The sequence below is a fragment of the Alosa pseudoharengus genome, unplaced genomic scaffold (assembly GCF_046254945.1).
Source record: "Alosa pseudoharengus isolate Yale_2024_CS ecotype anadromous, Long Island Sound unplaced genomic scaffold, YU_APseudo_1.1 YU_APseudo_1.1_scf_17, whole genome shotgun sequence".
In the NCBI taxonomy this organism is placed as follows: domain Eukaryota; kingdom Metazoa; phylum Chordata; class Actinopteri; order Clupeiformes; family Clupeidae; genus Alosa; species Alosa pseudoharengus.
The window spans coordinates 28,886,510-28,912,599 of NW_027468640.1; the positions used below are offsets into that span (position 1 = coordinate 28,886,510).

A 26,090-nucleotide genomic window follows, 5' to 3' on the forward strand; every position below is an offset into this window, starting at 1 on the left:
TGTTTGAATCTGCAAGCACGTTCACTAATGAACATTTCTTGACGAAGCTGGTCTATCTTAGCGATATATTTGATGTATCTTAGCTGTCTTAATGCTTAAATGCTTAGCTTAAATGTCCAGTTACAAGGCAAAGACAAGCACCTATATACCTCACCTAGCAAATAAGATTACTGCATTCACCAAAAAAACTTGAGTATGGGACAGGTGCCTCGATCGCAACAGTATTATGCCTTTGAGATTTCTGAGTGAAATCGCTGAAACATCTGTTTGGGAGGTACTCTTGTGATCATGTATTAAACAGTAGGCCTACATCACATCCCTGCAAAGTTTGATTGGGAGGTACTCTTGTGATCATGTATTAAACAGTAGTGCTCAGTATGACTGGATTATGGATCCATTTAATGCAGCATGTTGGTATTTCATTTAATATATTGTACAATGCTGCAAAATGGCCTATGCTTCCTAATATGTTGCTGGAAAACAGAAATATGTGTGTTATGTATTTATTTATTATTATATCTGCAGCACCAGCTGATTTTAACTCTGTTGAAGAGGATATATTTATAACTTGTCATTATTATGACCGCCTCGCAGCGAAGCGGCGGTCATATAGGTTTAGTCAGATTTTTTTTTCCTTTTTTTTTTTCTTTTTTGCATGTCCAAATTTCCGTCAAGGATCTGTAGCCCCCCGCTGGACTGGACCCCCGAAAGGAGGGTAGGGCAGACACAGTTTTCTGTGAATATCTCGAGAACCGTAGGGTTTAGGAGGACCTTTTTTTTTGTATGTTGATCTCAAAGGGCCATGTCAACCCATTCAATAACCACTAATTTCATGTATAGCGCCACCTAGTTAAACACAAAAAAGTAAAAATGAGGTGTTGTAATCGCAGGTATCTGTGACCTAACATAGTCAAAACTGCACGAAATTGGAAGTGTAGGATCATTATGACACCCACTGAATGCACGCCAAGTTTCGTGGAATTCCGTTCATGGGGGGCCACACAATAAATTAATTTATGTTACTATACACCAACTGGCCTGTAGGTGGCTGGAGAGTTTTCTGTGAATATCTCGAGAACCGTAGGGCCTAGGAGGTCCACCTTTTTTTGTATGTTGGTCTTAAGGGGGCATGTCAACCTATCCCATTACCACTTATTTCATGTATAGCGCCACCTAGTTAAAAATTAAAAAGCAAAACATTAGGTGTTTTCATCACAATATCTCTGGCTGACAAGGTCAAAACTGCACAAAATTGAAAGTGTAGGATCATTGACACCCTCCGAATGCATGCCAAGTTTCGTGGACTTTCGTTCATGGGGGGCCTTACAATAAAATAATTTATGTGTACATTTAGTGACCGTACACCAACAAGGATTCCCGGGACACTGAAAGACCGGGGTACACGAAACTTGGTGGGCATGTAACCCCACATGGATAGCATGGAACCATCGTTTTTCGTTTTGATCTAGCCCCCCCGCTGGACTGGACCCCCCGAAAGGAGGGTAGGGCAGACACACTTTTCTGTGAATATGTTGAGAACCGTAGGGCCTAGGATGACCAATTTTTTGTGTATGTTTGCCTCCAGGGGTCATGTAAACCCATTCCATATGCACACATGTGCATAAACAGATACACACGCACACACATACATTCACAGTAATCCTACGTATGACACATACTCACACAGTAGACATATATACGCATGCATGCACATGCACACACACAGGCACATAAACAGGCAAACACACAAGCACATGCACATGCACGCACACCCAACACACACATAAACATAAACATGTACACGCACACATGCACACAATTCAATAATTTCTCAGAATTATGAACAGGCAAGATGGTGGTGGGGTTGTATAAAATGTATTTTACATGTGAAATCTATGAACTAATCATGTTTTGGTACTTGTTGTCTAGCAGATACCATTGAGAATTGAGTGTGCATAATGCAATTCAGTGAGACAGTTAGAATCATATATGCCTTTCAGCGTGACTTATTTTTGTGGAAAACATGTTCTGGGTCCCCAGAAATTAGGCCACAGGTTCTCAAACTTTTCTTAGGGGAATTCTTGCATGCTAGTAGGCCGTATACCAAGGCTGTGTATTGATGTTGTGACAAGCTATGTTGTAAGACTGTGAAATGAGTAAATATCAGAACAAGAGGCTTTTGCGCAATAGCCAAAAGATAATGCGCCTTACACAACCACTGGATACATGCACTATTACAATTGTTACACTGAAAATAGCCTAGGCCTCAAAGAACTAATATATGACTTATATGGTTAAAAAGGGTCATAGGGCAGTTCCAGCGTTATGGATGTGACAATTAGACTCATATTGGTAAACAAAATGCCTTAGAGTAGGAGCAAAATTAGTATCAGTGAATTAATTTCCATAACTTTTAATGTAACCTCTGTCCTCTAAATACTGAGAAATCCTCAAATTTCATATAATCATTTTCATCCTAAGAATACAAGGCATTTTATCAGCGTTATGGATGTGACATGAAATAGACACACTTTTGTGAGAGATTACAGGTTTTCTACAAACTCTGTGAATTTTGAAGGAAACTGCCGAAACTATGATATATGTAGCGTGAAGGAGACTTGAATGAACACAAAAAGTGTGTTTTTGAAACTGTGTCATTTTCGTAATGCATTATGTAGGAAAAACTGGCGTTATGGATGTGACGGTTTCACGTTATGGGTGTGACCAGTCTGAACCAGTCCTCGACAAACTACATAAAACACATAATTAAGTAGTGAATTTTGATATGAAACAATTGAAATAGTAATCATGAAAAACTAGCGATGAAATTATTCCTTCCTCAGTGCCCACTAAGATCCACAGGAAGAATCAGAACAAGTCAATTAAAATTTGAAAAATATATATATTTTTTATTTTCAATAATCAATTTTGTGACAATTTTGTCAGTGATTCCCGGGTTACTGAAACACTAGGGAACATGAAACTTGGTGGCCACTCCCCCACCGCGCTAGGTTAAATGACTAGCCCTACCTGAACTGTTGCACCAAAGATGACAAAATATTTATGGCATGTTAGTCTCAAGAGCCCGCATCAACCTAGCCCATACCCACTCATTTGTGATTTGCACACATAAAGTACATGCACGCGCGTGTGCACACACACACACACACACACACACACACACACACACACACACACACACACACACACACACACACACACACACACACACACACACACACACAGTCGCACACATACAGACAGGCAACCACACACACACACACAGGCACGCATACGCATGTGCGCATGCAAACACACAATACACACACTCACACACACACATAACACACACACACAGGCACGCATACGCACATGCACACACACACACACAGTCAGACAAACACACACAGACACACACACACACACACACACTCTTATAAGCAGGAACTGACACTTCAACTTCACTCGTAGATCTACGAGTGCTCCAGAGTTCTTGTTACCGGCTAAGAGCGTCTTAACAGTACTTCTCACTGAGGTCACCAACAGGACATACAGAGGAATTACAACTTAGAATACATAATCCAACTTATGTTCCCATTCCTTATTGTGTTTACCTGATTAATCAGATTTTAGCATGCAAAATAGTATAGCCTACATTTAGATTTAATGATTTAATGGTCATAATAATGTTATGAAAAGCAGACAAAAATGCAATCCAGTTATGAAACGAGACGTTGCCAGAATAGTTTGCCATTATCTTTGCTAAGTGAGGGATATATTTTATTAGGCCTATGATGTAAAAGCAGAGAAAGGAACATGTGGTTTAGTCTGTAGGCCTAGTACTGCATCAAAATCTAAGCCTACACATTTCCTCACTTTCTTACTCGACTTCTTTCTTATCTTCAAACATGTTCTTAAGTGACACAGCGAACAATTATTGCATGGTGCGACAATCTAATCTTAAAAAATTACAATTATTTATGTCTGTGTGTGGTATATAACCTACTTGGGATGCTTACATGCAGATGTCTTCTATAAGTGTTTCTATTTTCGTATTGATGTGAATTAATGTGTAGATCCGAAGTTTCAACGGTAGGCCTAAAGCTGTGACGTGGACAGCTCCCCTTAAGAGCATCTTAAGAGCAGTGCACGCTATGAGCATGTTCGGGAAACAGTTGGAAAAACCAAACGACCGATCGTAAGATGAATCGTAGAAAACCCTCTTAAGAGCGTGTCTCCGTCGTTATTGGGAAACTGGGCCCTGCACTGCACTAGCTTGTATTGAAGACACCTCGTGTCATGTGATGTCCCTTGAAAGCGCAATTAACGATGTCTGATAAATAGATGTCTTCAAACAGACAGGAATATGGTAGCCGGTGTTGTGTGCCTTCTGATTTCTCCACTGATCTGTGTTCTTTATAGATCCGTGGGTTTCTCCACCTGGTTTCCAGTTCCTTGCACGCGCTGTGCTTATAAGTTAACCTACTGTACAGCAGCATGAGTTGTCAGCAAAAATTGTTGTCAGCAAAGGTTATAGCCTAGTTGTCAGACATTCAAACAAGTTGTTCTAGACGGATTTGATTTCTCTTATTGCTTTACTTTCTTGATTTCTATGTCACGAGTTGAGAGAAACAAATAAAACCCGGAGAGTCAACGGGAATTGAAACTGGAGGCGTTGGTATTAGGCCTGTATAGTATGAGTTTTCATATCTTGTATTATTAGAAAGGGAAGTTTCCTGAACCCTGATGGGACAGCTATGGAGAGCTGCATTCCTGGTAAGTTTTCAGGGACCTGTTTCTTAAATGTTCTTTTTGTTTTTAACCCTGTAAAGAAGCAGTGTAGTTTATACTATTCTTTTATTTCAGCACAGGGTCAGTGATGACATTGAGGTAGGTGGATGTGTAGACCTTGAGGTGAAAGTCATGGAGAAATCACTGACCATAACTTCAGACCTACATCAGGGGGCAGAGCAGTCAGCAATGAGATGTGGTTAGGTGGAGGTAAACTTCCAGAAAATGGAAACAGGCACTGTTGATGAGTAGGTCATCACACGTGGTCATGTGTAAGAGGATATCAGCCTCCAACTTGAGGAGAAAAGGTCATCATCCATAATGACATTGAGATGATGTCTGAGGCAGTGCAGGAATCTATTAAACATGTGGAGGTGGTGAAGACCATTAGGGTTCAGAATGCCCAACAAATCACCTAGCTGGAGGGTGACCTGGCAATGTCAAAGAGACCACCGAACTCAAGGACATGGCAGAGGTCATTAGACCTGTACATTTCCAAGAGATCACCCAGCTCAAGGATGTGATTGAGATCTCTGAACCTGAGAAGCAGACGACCAGCGAAGTTGAGGAGGTGGTGGATGTAATCAACACTGTGAAAGAGATCTCCAAAGATAAGGAAGTGGTGGAGGTTGTCAGACCTACAGAGTTTAAGAGAATTTGACTCAGGGAGAAGGTTGAGTGTGCTGGTATTCTGGTATAGAGTATTCTGGTACTCTGTACTAAGAATAATTATTCCTACTAGATCATCTTCATCTTACATGATTTCAGTGCAAAGGGTTCCAGTTGTCAGCAGCTTTTGTTCGTCTTCCTTTCCCATCCCAATCCCATATTCTACCAGTGTCTGGACAAACAGGAGCTTTATTTTCTGGTGCTATTGTACTAGGTGCGCTGATTTTCTGGAATTAAGTACACTGTGATAACTCCAAAATTTCAATGAATTCCTTCAAGAGGATGCACTGGACATGTCACACTCAATAAAGTGTAATAGTTTTACAATACTGTATAGGCTTCAGTCTCTGTGTCTGCTTTTAGTCCTATTTGTTTTTGCTGCTACTACTGCTCTCGGGGTTGCCTTGGTTCCATCTCTATGCAACCATGCTACCATCTAGTGGCCAAGATCATGTAGTTCTCCTGTAAACCACATAGTGAAATAGAGCACCAGAATGAGAGCAGAGGTACATAACCTACTTATTTTGCATTTCCTTTGGTGTGCTGTCTATACTATGTCTTTCATAATACACATAGACATTCACATACAGTAATTAATATTTATATATCCATGCAGTTAATAGTGCAGGGAGCTCTTGGGTCTGACATTGCATTGATGTCTTTGTTGGTTTCAGGATAACGTTGTTGCACTGGGCGAAGCGTCGAATGTGAGTTCACCTCCTGCCCGCAGGCCTCCCAGTGGCCCTGGTCTATGGAGCCCACTCTTAGATGGACAGTAAGACAGGCAATGAGGTGGCAAAACAGAGACCCACGAGCTATACACAAACAGTGATAAGGCACACAGACTGCTATTTAAAGTTCTTATGAATAATTTATTGTGAGAGAGTCGAGACAGTTGGAAAATTAAATGAAAACATAATATGCTGTCTATATCATATAAATGTATAATGTAGAGGGGTTATGTTAAAGCAGGGGGTTTCAACTGCGCTCTCTCTCTCTCTAATGACATCATTAATAATGTGAGTAATTGTCAAAGCTATACTAATTAGGATATAATTGTGTTTAAAGTGGTACACAAAACAGATAAATCAAGAAGCCCTATTTTGGTTTTCAGCAATCTCATGCTTACATCATAGAGGCCTTTAGGTTCCATTGACATAAGAAGGGCTAGACACTGGTTCAATAGAACACAAAAGGTTTTGTGATGTAACCATGCCATAAGATGACAATATTCTAAAATCACGGTTATCTAATTTTCAAACATTTGTCTCTTATTCACTGTGATTTACAACTCAATACAAGTTCACTATCCAAGTACTGTTCTTCATTCTTTCTTTGATACATCACCTTCTTGATGAACTAAGGACTTCTGTTAAGCAAATGTATTATTTTATTTATAATGATTTGCTTATTATAATTATATGAAGAAAATATCTTAAATAGATTTCAGCATCCAAACACAATTCTGATTTACTTATATTTAACATAATTTGTCCAGTTTTACTTGAGCATAATTCTTTTTTCTAGTTTCCAACATCTCTCTTAAAAATGAGTGAGGAAATGCAAAACCGTGGCAGGAGCAGGAAGAGGAAACGGTCCTCTCGACAGTCTCGCAGAGCTGTTCAACCAAACAGCAGCTACTACATTCTTTCTAGCCGGGAAGGAGACCCCTCACTGCCAGGCACATTCACAGCAACATCTATCAGTTACCACACTGATCTAGAGCAGCAGCTGAGAGCTGACCCCCTCTTTCTTCTGAGGAGTGATGTGCTTATTCTGGATGATGAGGACTCAAGACGGTCCAAGAGGTCTAGACCAGTTGGGTCCTCCATGCCAACCAATGGCAGAAGGTCCCCACAACCAGGGACCTCACGAGACCTCTATGCCCCCTCAGAATTGCAACAGAGAGCATGGTCACCATCTTCACCAGACATACCCATTGCCACTATTAGTGATAGTGAAGATACTGCATTACCATCTATGACAAGGGCAGACACACCGATCTTCATTACTGATATCTCTGATGATCAAGATGAACTTTTAGAGGGGGTGGTGTTTTTAAGTGTAGCTGGACTAAGTAGATTGTTAACGTTAGCTTTACTGAACTCAACTGTTTTTTTCTGGAGCTGCGTCCGCACTTGCTGTAAGTTTTAATTGTATGGGAGTCTCGTGTTGTTAAGGGATTTGTTTATGTAGTTGTCATAGTTACAAGTTGGTAAACTAGTTATTAGCCGTAGTGGGTAGTGGTAGTTGATATTGTTTTCATTACGGCTGTCTGTTTAATTGCGCTTAGACTGGCCTTGGTGTCGTGAGTTTTTAGAGGGGGTGGTTTTCCGCGTGATCAATTAGGACTAGCATTTAAAGTGGTTATTGTGCTGGAGCGTCAGCGGAGGCGTCAGCGCTCGTGTGCAGCCGTCCTCGTGTCAAGACTTACTCGTGTCAAGACGAATCGAGTCTACCTGCGACGAGTCCACCGAGCAAGAACACAAGCAAGGCACCTCTCAGATAAGTTTCACTCTTGTCTCACCTTGTCTTGTTAGCTGACAATCCTTCTAATAATGTGCCTTCAACATATCCCTGTATCCGGTCAGGTTAATAAGCGTACTGGTGTTGAAAGGCAACAATCAGTTCAGCAGGCTTGTCCTACTTTTTCTGTAGGGTTGTGGAATTGCCAATCTGCAGTGAATAAAGCGGACTTCATTCCTGCTCTGGCCTCACAGTTATCTCTTCAATTGCTTGCGCTTACAGAGACGTGGATTAGGCCGGAGAATACTGCCACGCCTGCAGCGTTGTCGACCAGTTATGCTTTTTCGCATACCAGTCGTTCGTCTGGTAGAGGAGGCGGGACAGGCTTTCTCGTCTCTGATGATTGGAGGTTTACACAGTTGCTGCCTGCTCAGGTCCACAACTCGTTTGAATATCATGCCATCATGATAACTGAACCATACAAATTATACTTGGTGGTTATTTATCGCCCTCCAGGACAACTTGGGAACTTTGTGAACGAGTTGGACATTCTACTGTCTGCTATTCCAATGGATGCATGCCCATTATTAATCCTTGGCGATTTTAATATTCATTTGGATAACTCGTCTGCAATTGACTTCCTGTCCTTACTCTCCTCATTTAATATCACACGTGTCCACAGTCCTCCTACTCACAAGGCTGGTAAAGATCTTGATTTAATTCTGGTACGTAACTGTAATACAGACAACGTTTTGGTTAATCCATTACATGTATCGGATCATCACTTTATCAGATTCTCTGTGCGTCTCCTGGATAACCCAGCAGCTCCTCCTCCGATAATTTCGTTCCGGCGTAATCTCAGAAGCCTCTCAAGTGACCATTTTGCAACATTAGTAACATCTGCTTTACCTACTCCTAGCTCATTCTTGACACTTGAGGTTAATGACGCTACAAAGACTCTCTGCTCTACACTGGCATCTTGTCTGAATGCAGCATGTCCTCTTTCCTCAAGACCTACTCGTTCTAAACCTCGCCATCCATGGCTGACGAACAGTATAGTCTCAGTACGAAAGGAACTTAGAGCTGCTGAGAGGAAATGGCGTAAATCCAAAGATGGAAATGATCTTAGTAACTACCAGTCTTTGCTGTCATCCTTTTCATCCACTGTTACACTTGCAAAAAAGGCATTCTATCAAAGCAAGATTGAGAGCGCCACTGACAGTAGACAACTTTTTTCTACTTTCAAATCTCTCCTCAATCCTCCACCACCACCATCAACTACTTCACTGTCAGCAAATGACTTTGCAACATTTTTCACTGAAAAAGTTGCTAAAATAAGTGCTCAGTTTGATGCTCCTATAAGGAGGGCTTTGCCTTGTGTTAGTATGACCCCATCATTTGACTCTTTCTCTCCTCTTGATGAGGAAGCAGTCTCTCAATTGCTTCAGCGATGTCGTCCAACAACATGCCCATTAGATCCTGTCCCGTCCACTCTTCTACAGTCTATCTCACCCGCTGTTCTACCAGCAGTCACACATGTATTTAATGCTTCTCTCAGTTCTGGAATAGTTCCTTATTCTTTTAAACAGGCTAGGGTTACACCTCTGCTAAAGAAAAGTACACTTAATCCAACTGAGGTGAAGAACTACAGACCTGTCTCCCTTCTTCCTTTCTTGTCAAAGGTTTTGGAGAAAGTGGTCTTCAAGCAAGTTTGTGACTTTCTTCATCAGAATAATCTACTAGACCCTATGCAGTCTGGTTTCAAGAGTGGTCATTCTACTGAAACTGCTCTTCTGTCTGTGACTGAAGCATTGAGAGTAGCTAAGTCCTCTGCTCAGTCATCAGTATTAATTCTACTAGATTTATCTGCAGCCTTTGATACTGTTAACCATGACATTCTCCTATCTATACTATCTGAACTGGGAATTTCTGGAAAAGCTCTTGACTGGTTTGAATCTTACCTTAAAGGGCGTTCTTTCAACGTGTCTTGGCAGGGACAGGTATCTAAGTCTCATGCCCTCACCACAGGTGTGCCTCAGGGATCAGTATTAGGACCCTTGCTTTTCTCTATTTACACCACTTCCTTAGGTGATACCATTCGCTCCCATGGATTTGACTATCACTGTTATGCAGACGACACTCAACTTTACCTGTCTTTCCCACCTGATGACTCTAGTGTTTCCCACCGGATTTCTGCATGCCTTAAGGATATTTCAGCCTGGATGAAAGATCGGCACCTTCAGCTTAATCTCTCAAAAACAGAGTTTTTGGTGTTTCCAGCTAAAACAGCTATTCCCCAACAGATTAACATCCAGCTTGACTCAACTTCACTGACCCCAACTAGATCGGCACGAAACTTGGGCGTTGTAATTGATGACCGACTTAACTTCTCTGAGCATATAGCTTCTATTGCAAAATCATGCCGGTTTATGCTTTACAACATTAGGAAGATCAGACCTTATCTGACACAAGATTCCACACAACTTCTTGTTCAGACCATGGTCATCTCTAAGCTGGACTATTGTAATTCACTATTAGCTGGCTTACCCGCTTGTGTAACAAGATCATTACAGCTGATTCAAAATGCTGGAGCACGCCTGGTCTTCAATCAGCCAAAGAGGACACATGTAACTCCTCTCCTAGTTACTCTCCATTGGCTCCCTATAGTAGCCAGAATTAAATTTAAATCTCTCACTTTGGCCTATAGGACACTAACTAGATCTGCTCCTAGTTATTTTAATTCAATAATCAAGCCTTACATCCCCAACCGCCCACTGCGGTCTTCTGGTGAGCGTATGTTGTGTCGACCAGTCATAAAAACTGGGTCTAATTCCAGACTCTTTTCTTCAGTGGTTCCATGTTGGTGGAATGAACTGCCCAGTGCTCTCCGTTCCTGTGGTAGTTTTGGGTCGTTTAAGAGGGGTCTAAAGACATTCCTATTCAACATATACTTAGTTGTTTAAGCGCTTATGTGTTATGGTTTATATAATGTTGTTTTATTTTAATTGGGCTGTTAATTAATTTGACATTATTGTTTATTATTGATATTCTCCTTAATGTAGTCTTAGCATGTTATTGTTTTTATATTATTGATTGAATTGACATTATTGTTTTATTATTGCCTTTCCCCTTTTTTACATTGCTTTTTTTATTAGGCTATTGATTGAATTGATATTATTGTGTACTACAACTATTCTCCTTACTATATTTGACCTAGATTTTAATCTGTTCCCTGTTCATTTTTAAATATTATTATGTTGTTTTGTATTTATATGTCGCTTTGGACAAAGGCGTCTGCTAAATCCATAACCATAACCATAACCATAACTTCCGGACATCTTTTTTGTTGGCATGCTTGGCACTCCTTATATTGAGATGGAATTCAACCTGGTGGACGAAGTCGTGACCCTTTGGGAGATCCACAACCACCTCCCCTTGAATGTCCCTTATGTCCTTCCCACCATGATCTTCAACCCTGAGAATGCAAATGGACAAAGTGATTGTAGGATCTGTCTGAGCAACTATGTGGCAGGAGAGGAGCTCACGATTCTGCCCTGCAACCACAATTTCCACAGCAACTGTGTGAATCAATGGCTTCTGCAGAGCACCACCTGCCCCATGTGCAGAACACAAATTAATTAGAGCACCGTAAACTGAGGGACTTAGTTTCAGCCATGACTACTTCTATTTTAATAAAATATCTCACATAGATCACTGCTGTTCTTTTTTTATTCATGTAAGTAATGTCTAATTTCATGTAAACTAGTAAGCTACCTAGTTATCCTGATAGCTTGGCTGGTATCATACAATGATAGTATTGTGCTAACCCTACACGATGAGTATCATATAATGATAGTATTGTGCTAACCCTACACGATGAGTATCATATAATGATAGTATTGTGCTAACCCTACACGATGAGTATCACATTCATCAATGTTCCTCTTATTCTTTTGTGTGACATGCAACCCCATATCAGTGACTGTGGAAACGTTATTGTTTTCCTCCGGCAGTCATATATACATTTACATTCGGTTACAGTGGGCTAAAGAGAAGCAATTGTGGATTGTGGCTGATTGGATGAGTGAGAGATGAATCACAAATCTGCAAAGGGCATGAGATGATGCTGGAATTTTTGTTTAGTGCCGTTCCAATGAAAAATATAAAGATGACAGTCTGAAGAAAACAATAAAATGTCCACAGTCATTGATGATATGGGGTTGCATGTCTGATAAAGGACCAGGGGAGATGACAGTCATTATTTCTACAGCAAATGCACAATTTGGACACATTTGTCATTCCATTAATCAAAAGAAGTTTTGGCGATGAGGAAGTCATTTTCCAGGATGATGCTGAATCTTGCCATAGAGCAAAGAATGTTAAAACCTTTCTTCAGGAAAGACGTGAAGTCAATGGCATTGCCCCAAACAGTCTGGATCTCAATTCCATTGAAAATGTATGCTGCAAACTGAAGAAAAGGCTATAGGCCCCCAAAACTGAAGAGTTTCTCTGAGAGATCACTTTCAATACCACCACAATCCTGCAATCTATTATGGCTCTATTATCTGAACACAACTACATTTAATTTCAACAAAGAGATGAAGCATCCAATATATTTTGTGGTAAATGTCTTTACTTAACTGTCACTTGGGATGCAGTGTGTTCATAAGTGCCCTAGACTGCGGCCCCCTGAGTTAGCCTGTGCTGATTCCAGCTTCTTAACTTGCTCCTTTTTCACAGTAAACTGCATATCCTTTTTCACAGTAAACTGCATATCTTTGGTGTGTGGACAAAACAAGGCCTTTGAGGACATAATCTTGGGCTTTGTGACACTGATTGACATTTTCAGTCATTAAATCAATCAAACAACTTTATTCATTGAGAAAATAATTCACAGACGGATCGGATGGATGGATGAAAGAAGCCCATACTGTAGTTCTGTCTCGCAAAATACCAGATAATAATAATAATAGTAAAAGTAAGCTTTATTTGTATAGCACCTTTCATACACAAAATGTTCCAGCAAGTTGCTGGTTTATAGAATGCTACAGCTCATCTCATCACAAATCTTTGGTGTGAATAGGCCTTTAGGCTACTCTATCTGGGTTATGGAAAAAATAGATTAGGCCTAATATCAAAATAATTGCGAGTGTAACATGTGTTGTGTTGAACCTTTTTCATTCACTTCTGTTTCAGTTACAGATGTTCTCCAGTCCTTACTTCCAGAGGTGCCACAAATATCCGCTGGCCCACTTTGATGGAGAGAAGGTAGATCTAGCCCCCCAGCCCTCCTGTTTAATCTCCTCCACAATGCAGGCCCTCCACCTCATCTCCCCACCTAAGGTCCTTCCCTGCTGTCCCAGAGAGAGTGACCGGGCAGAGTCCAGGGCATTTCAGTTGGGAGGACAGCTACTGTTCCTCTGACTAGTCCAGGTTAAAGGGACACCAGGCAAGCCTGATGCTTTTTCTCTAGGAAGCTCCCCCTAGCGTCTGTACGTGTCGATACGTGTACAAGCCCTCGCTCGGACTGAAGCTCTTTTCCTTTTCTTTGCATCTTCCGTCAGGGGTTTTCGCTGCTTCTTCGCCGGCTCTGCTATTATACACACGTTCGCAACAATCGCTAGCGTTTCGTTAGCCTACCTCTGTGCTGGGGATGCAGGATGTAAACTGATCCTGCTTCTCACGATGTCTGAGACTTTGTGAGACTAAAGGTCGACGGGTACGATACACCGAACTTTCAAGCGGGATATTCTTCCTACAGGCAGTAGGGGTGGGCGAGAGAGTCTTCATTCGCCCTTTAATGAGTCATTTAACCATATACCGACTTACGAAGATGATTAATTAACACGAAAACGTTGCCTGGTGTCCCTTTAATGCAAGTGCTGCAGTCCTACGTTCACGTAGAGAACATACACAAGCTCAACTGGGATTGAAGCCCTGATGTTTTCATGTAGCAGAGCTGTGTGCATTCCAGTGGCAGCTATTTTTGTCCTTTTAATAGTTTAATGGTTAATGGCATTACACTATATTTGGTGTCGCCACTATGCCCTCTATCAAAGGCCAGCCAGAGGCTATGTTATATGCAAACACAACTATACAGAAACAGTGAACACACACACACACGTTGTTTATGACATTTTATAAATAATGATAAATACATGACACATTATCACTTTTGTTTTTGTTTTCATCCATGGTTGGTTGACATTACAATAGAATGGACCCAGTACACACTGCACTTCCCTCAAGAGAAAATACAAAACCTTGTTGCTCTCACAGTGTGGGACTATTCCTCTTTGACACATCAGATCTCCAAACTCTTGTGTAAAACATTTCTTGTGAGTATTCCTAACAGAAAATCTATCCATGCCCTGTTTATCGACTATCAATGTCAAAATAAAATGGGCCTATACATGATGATCTTGGTATTATCTAAAACAATATTGAGATGTACATTTGCTGGCTATATGAACACACATTGATTATGAAAAATAGGCTACTATAATATTTTGATTATTGCAGTGAAGCAAGCAAACAAACAAACAAAAAAAACAAAATGTGTTATTAGCAGCAACCTTTACACTTTGTATTCTGTGGCTGTGCTTTAGTAATGATGAATAGGTTATATGGCCTAGACTATTTACACCAGACACAAATGTAATCAGTGGAAATTATGCTAGAAACAGTAAGTCTAGTATTACCAATGTGTAATTAATAACATAATAACAGAACATATCGGGTGCCCGGTTTGGCTTCAGACATCCCGCCACATTCAGAATCACGCTACTGGGTGGGACTGAGCAGCGTTTTTTACGGACCCACAGAAGGCAATGGACTACATCAAATCAACAACGTCTTTGGAGATCTCGGACCCAGATTAAAAATGTAAAGATTAAATTTAACATGGCAAGAGGGATGTGGGTGACTATTTCCCATGATGTTTTGCAATAGACATTTCTATAATGCACATACAGGCAGGAAGAGAATTGATTCAGAGGATATTAATAGAAATGCTCAAATATGGTCCTCACAAATATATTGAAATCTAGTTGAGCACGGCATGTCATTCCAAGCTTTTGAAAACTCTGTAGCTTCTGAGGAGATTTCTACAGTCTTCACCATCCTCTTCATCCGCGTCATCTACATCATTAGGTTCACCAGGTGCCCAGTAGCTAGATTAAATAGGCTCTGTGAGTGAGCACTCCAACACATGCTTCCACCAGAAAAACAACACTAGTTTAACAATATCTTAATATTGGGTTTTACTTACGGGTTTGTCAGCACGGTGCCATCCACCCATTTCCATACACCCTCCTCTTCAGTATCCGAAAGACCAATCCAGTGATTCTTGTAAGATGCTAGGAATTGCTGTGAAGTGACATGTATGCAATACAATGCTGATATGTTGATATGTCAACTAAATCATACTCTTGAATGAAAATGTAAAAAAAAAAATCAAGGTATGTGTAGATCATGTCTTTAATGAACATCAGTGTAATATCATTTGATCTCACCTGCTCATCTTCATCGTTCACAATCACTAGATCTGCCCCCATTTTTAAACAAATTTGTCTGCTTTCACTCCAGGATTTCTTCACAACACTGATTTTATAGAGACTTGTTTTTCTGCGAATCCATTTATCCATGATACGCCGTGACACTAAGGAATGTTTACATTGGCACACTTTGAGACTTTCTGGCCAGAGGATTAATAATATATAAAGTCACATCACATTGGCTGCATGTCTCACAAATGGCAGAGATCCATTTATTATGCATACGAGACATCCAACATTAATTAAAATGAAACAACTTATTGCATAATACCTTATGTTAGAAGGCATAAAGAAGACTTTAGAACACCTTCTATTTCAGCGCAACCTCTAAGGACACTTGCATGAGCTTTTTGTGCAAGAGTCTGACAATCATTAAATTTTTACTCACCTAATTTGTCACGTAGGCTCTGCAGCTCATCTCTTTCTCTAGTCAAGTTGTTGTAACTGCTCTGTAACTGAGATTTCTCAGTGTTCAAGTGGCCGTAAATGGTCTGTAAGATTTCTTTTTCTTTGGTCATGTTGTTAAATGTGTCCTCTAACTGTGACTTTTGAAGGGTCAGGTTGTTGTAAAGTGTCTGTATGAGGTCTCTCTCTCTGGTCAGGTTATTGTAACGGGACTGTAAGTGGACTATGTCATGGGTCAAGTTGTCGAGAGTCTGTTGTTGAAATGTCCCATCGCTCGCGTTGTTGCTGCTGTGTGATTTGAATAATATGATGGCAACAAGTAGAATCACACACAGCACCGCCAAACACACTGTAGCCAGCTTGTAGGATCCTGAGGGAGACATACAGGGTATATTGTAAACACACTGAGGCAAAGATACACTTACATCATGTAATGAGATATTGAGCACTGACAAGATTGGTCTCCAGAGACTCTCCATGCAACATGTACCTTGCCTTTGCTTGATTAGTGAAAATTAAAACCAAAAAAGAAAGATGAACAGTGATGTCGTGATTAATATGTCTCTCTGCCTGGGCTAGGGGATAAACCATAAATATACTGTACCATATATACAATGTTGACACTATCGTCTCATATCTATACATGTCCTGATGCAGACATACTCCCACTTGCCCTGGACTCCTTTGCTTGCTGCTGTCCCTTTCTACATTAAATTGAGATTTTATTTCTATTTCGCGCAGTCGAATCGTTTTTCTTTCACTGATAATACAGGCTCTACCTTTACTAGCTGCAACTACTAGACAGGCACGTGTAACTACACAGTGTGTCTAGGGTCATAGCTGTTGTTGCACAGCAGTTGCTAGGTAATAAGATAAACTTCTGTATGTCTGCTGCCAATCAAATAAAATCATGCCTTTTATGTCTGTGTATATGATTTGATAACCAAGAAGAATTGCAGCAGAAGAAAACTAAGGTTTTACTTGAAACTGTGAAAAATGTTGTATACATATTTTATACAACATTTATATATATTAATTAAACAAGTGTGATTCAATCATGTTACAGTTACATATTACAGTTTAAACGTATTCTCTAGAGAACTACAATGTTGGTCCAATATACAATGAACAAGAAAGCAATTAGCCACATCGGTAGCACTTTATAATAACCATCCGTTATAAATGGTTAATTGATGCTTTATTTTGCAACTATAATAAAATATTTAATCACTTAATAATCATAACTTAATCATTTGTAGATAACAATTAATGATTACTAAATACATAACTTACAAATACTTTATTATCAGCTTATGAAAAAAGAAAAAAAATATTTATATCTAACATACTAAAAAATATCCGTTTAGTGATAGCTTGATTTCAATTTATTTTATATTAATAAGCTACATTATTATTGCAAATATCGTATTATTAATAATGATATATTGAGTTATTGTTAATGATTATAATGGTGATTGTAGGCCTTTACATAGCCATATACACAACGCCTATGCATATTACATAGGTTGATTAACTATTGAACTATAAATGATGTTCTATTGATTAACAGTTAGTTAGAAAACAATTACAATATTTGTTTTTCAGATGGCTATGATAAAGTTGGGTCGTAGTCTTTTATTTGGTAGTAAATCATTTGTAAACTATCTAAAAATTTACTTTTTATAATTAATTGATGTTGAATTAATTTTAATGGCTATTATGAAGTTACATCTTAGTCTTATATTTTAATGAACAATTTGTAAATGATCCAAAAATGCTGTATTACAAACTGATGGGATATACCTGGAGCAAACAATGTATAAACACATTGAAGTTGTAACTGGTGTTCATAGTTCTGTACTTAACTTATGACTTTGCCGATTAAAGTCAAATATTGTTAAATGACAATAGTGATAATGAAAACAATAACACTTTACATACACTGCAATTACAGATGCTTAACACATTGTAAAGCATTGTCACACATCACAATTTAATATCAAGAGATATTTATTGAAATCAAAACTTCTGATCCATCAGAGCAGGGCAATAAGCAAATACAAATTAAACAAAAAACATAATAGCTTAAAAGGCTATCAATCCTTCATTGCAACACCACAGCATAAACAAAACAGGGTGGTGGGGCGAGGGGCACTTACTTCTGCTGCCTCTTCAGACAATCAGACAATAAACATGAACACAACATGAATGAACACTGCTTAAACATAAGAGGGTTGTTGGCGGGGGGCTTACTTCGGCTCCCTCTTAATGTAGGGTATGAGATTGCCCTCATTTTTGAGTTTTGCTATCTCAGCTCTGACCTGTGTATCATTCTCAATAAGGTCTTCACATTTACTTAGAAAATCAGAAATGTTTCCTCTTTTGTTGTAGCCTGCCAAAAGCTCCTCAAATTTTTCTGGTGAAGCTATAGCCAACTCTGGGATAGCTGCTTTTGATCGAACGGTCAGCTCTGTAACACCAGCAATGGTACACGCTTCCCCAAGTTTTTTTCCACGGTTGTAAGCCCGCAGAACCTTCTTGTACCTTGCAACGATGTCTTTTGGACTGGAAGCTGCATCAGTAAGAAATAAAACAAATAGAGATTAACTGGACTGTGAGATGAGACAAAATATTGTTGACATTAACGTGCATCACCCATAACTTGACCATGCCTAAGCTGGTTAAGAGTATTTTGGGTATTGGATATTTCAAAGTGGTAATATGGTGGCAGCATGGAGGGGAGTGTCTCCAGGACGCTGGTTTCACTGTTAAGCCTTCATAAGGTGTCGTGGGCCTAACTTAACGAAACATCGGTGAATGAGGGTGCCCACTTATTACCCAATGACATGCCACATACTATATACTGCTGTTGGATGGGCCATTTGTCTTGTGTTTGTGACCATTTGTTGGTGGATTTGTGGGTAGCGTGCTTTTTAAAGTTAATTTTGAGTAGGGGCTTCTGAATGTGTTTTTACCTTGGATTTTGGCACAAGGGATTTTAACTTTAATCCTGTGTATTAAACAGGAGCCCTCCCTTATGACTCACCTCTTTGTCCACATTCAGGTTTTGCGGACTTCTGTTCCTTCTTGTGCTTTTTGCGATGCCTTGCTTTTGCCGACTTCTTTTCCTTCCGATGCCTTTTGTCTTTCCTTGTATGCTTTTTTTTGTAACGCCTTTTCTTATGACTTTCATCGTCTGATGACAATGAAGAATTGGAGGAAGAAGAGGAAGATGAATTACTGGTGGAAGAGGACTCAGATGATGACTCAGATGAAGTGGTGTGGTCAGAAGTTGTGGTATGGCATATCTTGTCTGAAAAGAAACAATAAGGAAAGGGGACGGGAAAGTTTAATCAAGTGAAGTTTAAGTGAGAAGCTTCAGTACTCAGATACTGTACATTTTGTCAGGTACAAAGGTGTATGTGTGTCCATCCTCAAGACCAACATGGTGACAACATGAAAAAAAAGTTATACTTGATATTTGATATTATCGATGGAGTCTTCAAAGGGCTCTACTGTGTAAGGGTTAATGTATAGAATGCCAGCCATTATCAAAAAAATAAGCCCCGACAGAGCGACCCGGACCCCACTTATTATACGGCTACCTACCAACATAAGAGAAGACACTTCACCTGATGGGTCTTTAAATGTATTTTTTACTGTTTTCATTGGCAAATGATGAGAAACAAACTTCACCAAACTCACTGAACTTGAATACAACATTCTTTAGAACGCAGCTGAACAACTGTCTGTAGTGAATCAGTGGCAAAAAGGCCACTATCCTTGACAGCGGTCAATTATGCTTAGCATAAAGAATTGACAGCCGAACGTGAATGGAGCGTTCTACTTACACTGTGAAGAGCCCTATATTAAAATGTTTTAATCCAAGTGGTGTTTGTTGTTAAGTGTCATATTGAGATAAAGTATTGACTTACCAGCCCCTTGTTTGCGAAGAGTCCAATTCCTTTTTCAGCTTCTTGTTCTTCCTTATCAGGACACCCTCTCTCTCCTTAGCTTTAAGGAGGAGCTCTGATACTGTTGGAGACATAGAGTTTCCTGAAAGACAGAAAGCAAGGAAGAAAAAAAAAAAATAATAATAGGTAGAGCATGCTATGTTTCTGTTTTAAAAGCACATCAATACTACATTCATGGTTTGCTCTACATTTGTTCACCATGCAGTATGCTGTTTTTCACCAAAATACAGGCAGTATAACCACAATTAATGACAATAATAAACATAATAGGCTATTTGAAGATTTTGAGAGACTACACATAATACAATTAGTAGTCAGTTCTGCCCTTTGATGGCATATAGGCTTCAACAACTGTGAATGTTTACAGTGTAGGCTACATATGCTAAAAAGCATTTCTTAAATGTTTGCCTCTCGAAAACTATCTGCATCCCTCGGAGTGCTGCTCTAAAAATGTGTTAACGACCTGTGTGTAGCTGCTAAGCTGCTCCAAGACATCTTACAAGCTTTCAGGCTAGCTACACCAGAAGTGATAAGATAGCCATGCACATTTGACAAGTTGTTATAAACTTTAGGGGAAAAAAGCTAACGCTAGAAACTACTGTTAAGACAGTAAGTTGGATGCATTAATAACAGGCTAATAAGAATGAAAGTTAAGAAACTTACCGGCGGTTTGAGTTGAGTTTAGCACTATCTGGCTGGAACTCCCTTCGTGTCCATCAACGCCATCGTCATCGTCGATTAGGGTTACAGGCGATTTCTTTTCACCATCTAGTTTCCTGATCTTCCCTGACCTTGTAAAAGGTCTAATTTTTCTTTTTGCCATTTCGTGTCTAAGATAAATGGCAATGAAATGTAATGCTATGCTTATTTTCTTCTTTTAATTCCACGTTACTTCGAGATCTTGTCACTAGCCACTTGGTAACATAACGAAAAAAGAAAGATTAGCTACCCTCAGCCGGAGTTTCCTGAATTCATTGACTTCAGAATAAGAGTTTAAAATCCCTCTCTTTGGGTTTGAAACTTGCCATGTTGATTTATAATTTGTAAATTGTATACTTTATAGCATGCTATTGAAAACCAACAATGGTAAATGAAGGCTGATAACATTGTGGCAAAACAGTATCATCAGTCAATGCTTATATTTGTATAATGACGTTTCCCCCCACCCTATTGCTGCTGGCTTCACAGCTACCAATGCACTTCTGGCGCGTATTTTTTGGCGCAAACTGGAACACAGTAGCATATTTCCTTATGGAATCAAGATGCCTGGTTTAGCAAGGGAGCTGCGGCAACTAATTGAAGGAAGAAGAAGTAAAAATAATTTAAAGAAGCTTATAAAATGGTTGCAGAGGAGAAGACTGATAAAAAAAGATCAAATGCAACTTTTGCCACCATACAATGAAAATTGAACAGAAGTGTCGTGGTGTGGATAAATGTGAATGGTAAGTTGTCTTTTTATCCATAGGTTATATTTATCACAGATAGATAGGCCTACATCTTGAATGAAAACCACTTATATTTTCTATATACTTAGGCTACTGGCATTTTTGTTTCTCATTTTATATTTTGTAGGCTACCAGGCTATGTAGGCATATCGGCCTAGGCTAGAAGACTCATTTCTAATTATCTGAAAAGCCTATATGATTTATATTTAGGGAAACATGTATAAGCCTAGGATACTATGAATTGAGATCAAACGAATAACTTTAAGTTTGATTTCATTGCTTGTGTTTTTTGTCCACAGGGTATGTCGACGTCGGGCCAAGCACAAAGGCATAGTCAGGAAATCCATCCGACACCAGACAATCTTCAGCAAATCCAAGATGTGCCTTTTCAGCTGGATGAGGTTCTTATACAGGTATGGACATAGACTACTACAGTAACAGTAGGTATATGTAGGCCAATTAATTTTTAATGTTGCTTAAACAGGGCCTATACCCATAACAAGGCTTAAATATCAGATAGTCTTTTGGTATAACCTTTGGATGGACAATTAGGCACTTTTAAAGTTCATCTTGAACATTCTGATCACAATAGGCCTTTCTCACAAAACGACCGATGGCCCAAAAAGTCTTCAGAGCAGGGACTGGCTCTTCCGGTTCCTGCACCTATAGGCGCTACACACCAACCCGATATCGACTGACGGATGCCGGCGGTGGTAGCTTTTCTGCCGATTACACATGTTGAATCGGCACAAAAGCTATCGCCGTCGGCACCTGGCAGCCAACTTTGGGTTGGTGTGTAGCGCCCTTAAACATTGGAAGCTCGAGTACACTGCTCTGAAGACTTTTTGGGCCATCGGTCGTTTTGTGAGAAAGGCCTATAGACAAGTAGGCTAAATTATAAATTCAGGTGTAAAAAGTTACCATGAATCATTATGTTTAATCATTCAGAGCGTACCATTTGCCAAGGTGAAGGGAAATGTGATCACATATCTAAAAAAAAAATAAAGTAGGCTATTCTAAGATTTTTCCTGTGGGAAAATAACATGGGGATTTTAAATTATCGCATCTTTTAAACTCTCGCGGGGATGAAAAAGTCTGAAATGCAGACGTTTTCCTGAACACACTTTTGTCCTCTGCCTTCGAGTGGATACTGTGATCTCCGGTACGTGAAGGCGGCCCACTTAGATTATTGCTACCCCAGAGCTAACTTGCAATGCAACTTGCCATAGGTAGTTAGCTTCAATTAACAACCGGATCTCCTTATATGGGCAAAGATGGCCGTTTTGGTTCTTTTTTGTAGGCAAACTTCAGAGGTCTATTGAGTCTGCCTGTCTGTCTCTATCAATAATCTATCTGTACTAGATATTTCCATCTAGTTACCTGCACTCTCTTCCATATCTACCCGACTATCATCTATCCATGTACCTATGTCTATTCATCCACCCACATCTGTCTATGTCTTCACTTTCTCCCCTTTTCACTCTTTCTGTTTGTCTTACTTCTCTCTCATTCTACCTTCCTCTTTCTCTCCTTGATGCATATTTCATGTGTCCTAATTAGGTGTCTGCTTACTGTTTATTATGCAAATTTTCACCATTACTATAATATTGTGTATTATCAGGTTTGCACAAGGCCTACGGTTAAGACAAGTTGACATGATAACCGATGACATTGCCACAAGTTCAGCAACACTGACAAGAATGGCCAAACTTTTGAGAAATGTCTGTGTTGAGGCTGTGGAACGAATGCGAAGGAAGAGAGGACAGAGGCTGGGAGGTCGAAGAGAGTTTGTGGCGATAGATGAAAGCCACTTCAGGCACAAAAGAAAAGTAAATGCAAACACAATACACATAATGTATTTTTCTTCTTTTTGTTATTCCTCATCATCTTCCTTTTTCTCCTATTTTTATTACCAAAGAGTAAAATAATGCTTAAACATAATTTGTAATATCCATGTGTGCTTTTTTGACAGTATGGACGTGGCCGGATAACAGGTGGCTGGAAAAGAAAAAAGTGGGTGTTTGGGATGCTCGGTGTGAAGCACTCAAGACGTCGACCTATTCTACGTTTAGTGCCAAAAAGGACAAGACAAGAGCTGGTACCTCTCATCGTCCACCATATTAGAAGAGGGACTTCAGTTTTAAGTGACGAATGGCGAGCCTACCGCCAGGTACTGCTTGCACTGGGGTATGATCATTACACAGTGAACCACAGTCAAGCATTCGTCAATGCAGATACAGGTTGCTACACTCAGCACATCGAGAGGGCTTGGCGGAGTTATAAGGAGATCCATCTCAAGATGCAGGGGGAATCGGACAGAGGACTTGTTAACAGATCACCTTACACTAATTGAGTGGAATGAATGGCTAGCCAAAAAACATCGCAATGGCCCACTGGGTCGCCTACTCCATGACATTGCCAAGAAATATAAATAGAAGTTGTTTTGATGTGATGTTTTCCATAATCAAATTTGTTTTGTCAACTTTCATAACTTACCGTTTTGATGAAACTTCAAATAAACATTATGTTCATAGATGGTTTGCACTCCAGTTATTGATTATGAGATTGACATTTTTAGATAATTTACAAATTGTTTATTAACATATAAAGGACTAAGATGCAACTTCATAATAGCCATTAAAAAAAAGGTTTGATGCAATAATTTCCCATCAATTAATTATAAAATGTACATTTCTAGATAGTTTACAAATGATTTACTACCAAATAAAAGACTACGACCCAACTTTATCATAGCCATCTGAAAAACAAATTTGTAACAAATTTGTAATTGTTTTTCTAACTAACTGTTAATCAATAGAACATCATTTATAGTTCAATAGTTAATCAACCTATGTAATATCCATAGGCGTTGTGTATATGGCTATGTAAAGGCCTACGATCAACATTATAATCATTAACAATAACTCAATATATCATTATTAATAATATGATATTTGCAATAATAATGTAGCTTATTAATATAAAATAAATTGAAATCAAGCTATCACTAAACGGATATTTTTTAGTATGTTAGATATAAATATTTTTTTTTTTTTTCATAAGCTGATAATAAAGTATTTGTAAGTTATGTATTTAGTAATCATTAATTGTTATCTACAAATGATTAAGTTATGATTATTAAGTGATAAAATATTTTTAAAGGATATGCCTTTGATCTTCAAAAAAGAGAAAATAGGAAGGTTTCTAACCAGATCCAGTCACTGAACAACACAATGTTTGGTAATCGAAAGGAAAGTATTTCCCAGAAACTCAGTACAACCCCTATGTGGGCGACTACTGAAATGCTGACGCCCTCAATTTTAAATGAGGAAGTGTCCAGACTTTGCTGAAGATGATACTAAGTACGCCCTCATATATTGTTACATCTTACAGTATTGCTTTCCAGCTCTCTCCAAAATCATTTGTTGTTGACTAAATAACCAAAATCAAACAGAAAAGACTAAAATAGCTTCAGTACCATGAACATATATAAAATGGTATGAGATGCATGGCATTACTTTTCTTGACACATAGTCATGGCCCAAATTGTTGACACCTTAACAGCTCATTAAAGGAATGCTTCATTCCTCCTGAAAAGTGATGGCATCAGAAGTGAGTGTGAGTGTGTTTTTTTTTTTTTTTACAAAGATAATGGCCCGGACTGATTTGTTGTTGTTGTAGATTTTTGATATTGAATTCAGTCATTTAACTTATAATGACGTTTTTAAACAGTCTTGGTTCTGTAAATGGAAAACAAATGTGATTTATACGCAGAGCCGGACAGTAACGGAGTACATTTACTTGAGTACAGTACTTGAGTACAGTTTTGAGGGATCTGTACTTTACTCGAGTATCATTTTTGGGGAGTACTCATGACTTTACTCAAGTATATTTGAGAGGCAAATATTATACTCTTTACTCCACTACATTTCTATCCATAACCGTGAGTACCCATTACTTCTTCTAAATAAAAAAGGAAAAAAGAAAAATCTATTTGTTGTTTCCCTCTCAAACGTGATTGGATTGTGCAGGCGCCACTGATTGGAACAGCCTATCAGCAATCACCTTCAGCTTTCTGCCAAAGTCAACTCCATGGTTAGATTTAGATAAGAGATGAAACCATGGACGAAACAATGGATTAAGACGCAGCAGGTCCATCCCGGGAATGTGCCAAGCTGTGGCCCCACCTCGCCAGACTATTTCAATTTTCTGAATAAGTTAATGATAGTTTTCGCTTCAAGTGTTTCCATTACAAAATAGTATTTTGTATTTGAAATACGTATTTTAAATACATGTGTAAGAAATACTGCCCATCCCTGGCAACATGGTAAAAGATGAAAATGACTTGATTTTACTTTCAATCCCTTTTACATTATCCAAGGTATTAACATTAAATTGTTTTTATAACTCCATGTAGGATGTTTCTGTACTGTGCACTGTGGCAGTAGTAATGCAATATTTAGAAAATGTACTCTTGTACTCTTGATACTCAAGTACTTTTAAAAACAAGTACTTTAGTACTTTTACTTAAGTAGACATCTGACTGTTGTACTTTTACTTGTACTTGAGTAAAATTTAGCAAAGGGTATCTGTACTTTTACTCAAGTAAAGCTGTGTACTCTGTCCGCCTCTGTTTATACGTATCCATGCTCTATATTATATTGGATTGGTTGTTGTGTTTCGATGTCAATAATCTGTCAGACTGTGCTCTTGAATTAGTGCTCCATCTAGTGGTGTAAAGTGGTGAATATTCCTGACTAAATATCCAGTCCCATCAGTTGAGT

General features: G+C 39.1%; 1 protein-coding gene and 2 long non-coding RNA genes across 3 annotated transcripts; 1 reads left to right on the forward strand and 2 right to left on the reverse strand.

The window, feature by feature from the left end:
* Positions 1 to 14,100: 14,100 nt before the first annotated feature.
* Positions 14,101 to 16,253, reverse strand: LOC143128079 (CD209 antigen-like protein A). Its single transcript, XM_076289755.1, has 4 exons — positions 15,871 to 16,253; positions 15,441 to 15,586; positions 15,197 to 15,294; positions 14,101 to 15,098 (listed from the first exon to the last, which is right to left on the reverse strand). Exons 1-4 carry the CDS (start codon positions 15,998 to 16,000, stop codon positions 14,990 to 14,992), a joined length of 483 nt encoding a protein of 160 aa, XP_076145870.1. The 5' UTR covers positions 16,001 to 16,253; the 3' UTR covers positions 14,101 to 14,989.
* Positions 16,254 to 18,267: 2,014 nt separating this feature from the next.
* On the reverse strand, positions 18,268 to 21,223 carry LOC143128080 (uncharacterized). The gene is made up of 4 exons (XR_012987799.1): positions 20,525 to 21,223; positions 19,823 to 19,943; positions 18,934 to 19,200; positions 18,268 to 18,459 (listed from the first exon to the last, which is right to left on the reverse strand). It is a non-coding gene; the product is annotated as an uncharacterized LOC143128080 (long non-coding RNA).
* A 7-nt stretch (positions 21,224 to 21,230) lies between these two features.
* Positions 21,231 to 22,982, forward strand: LOC143128081 (uncharacterized). Its single transcript, XR_012987800.1, has 3 exons — positions 21,231 to 21,303; positions 21,606 to 21,719; positions 22,928 to 22,982. It is a non-coding gene; the product is annotated as an uncharacterized LOC143128081 (long non-coding RNA).
* Positions 22,983 to 26,090: the final 3,108 nt, after the last annotated feature.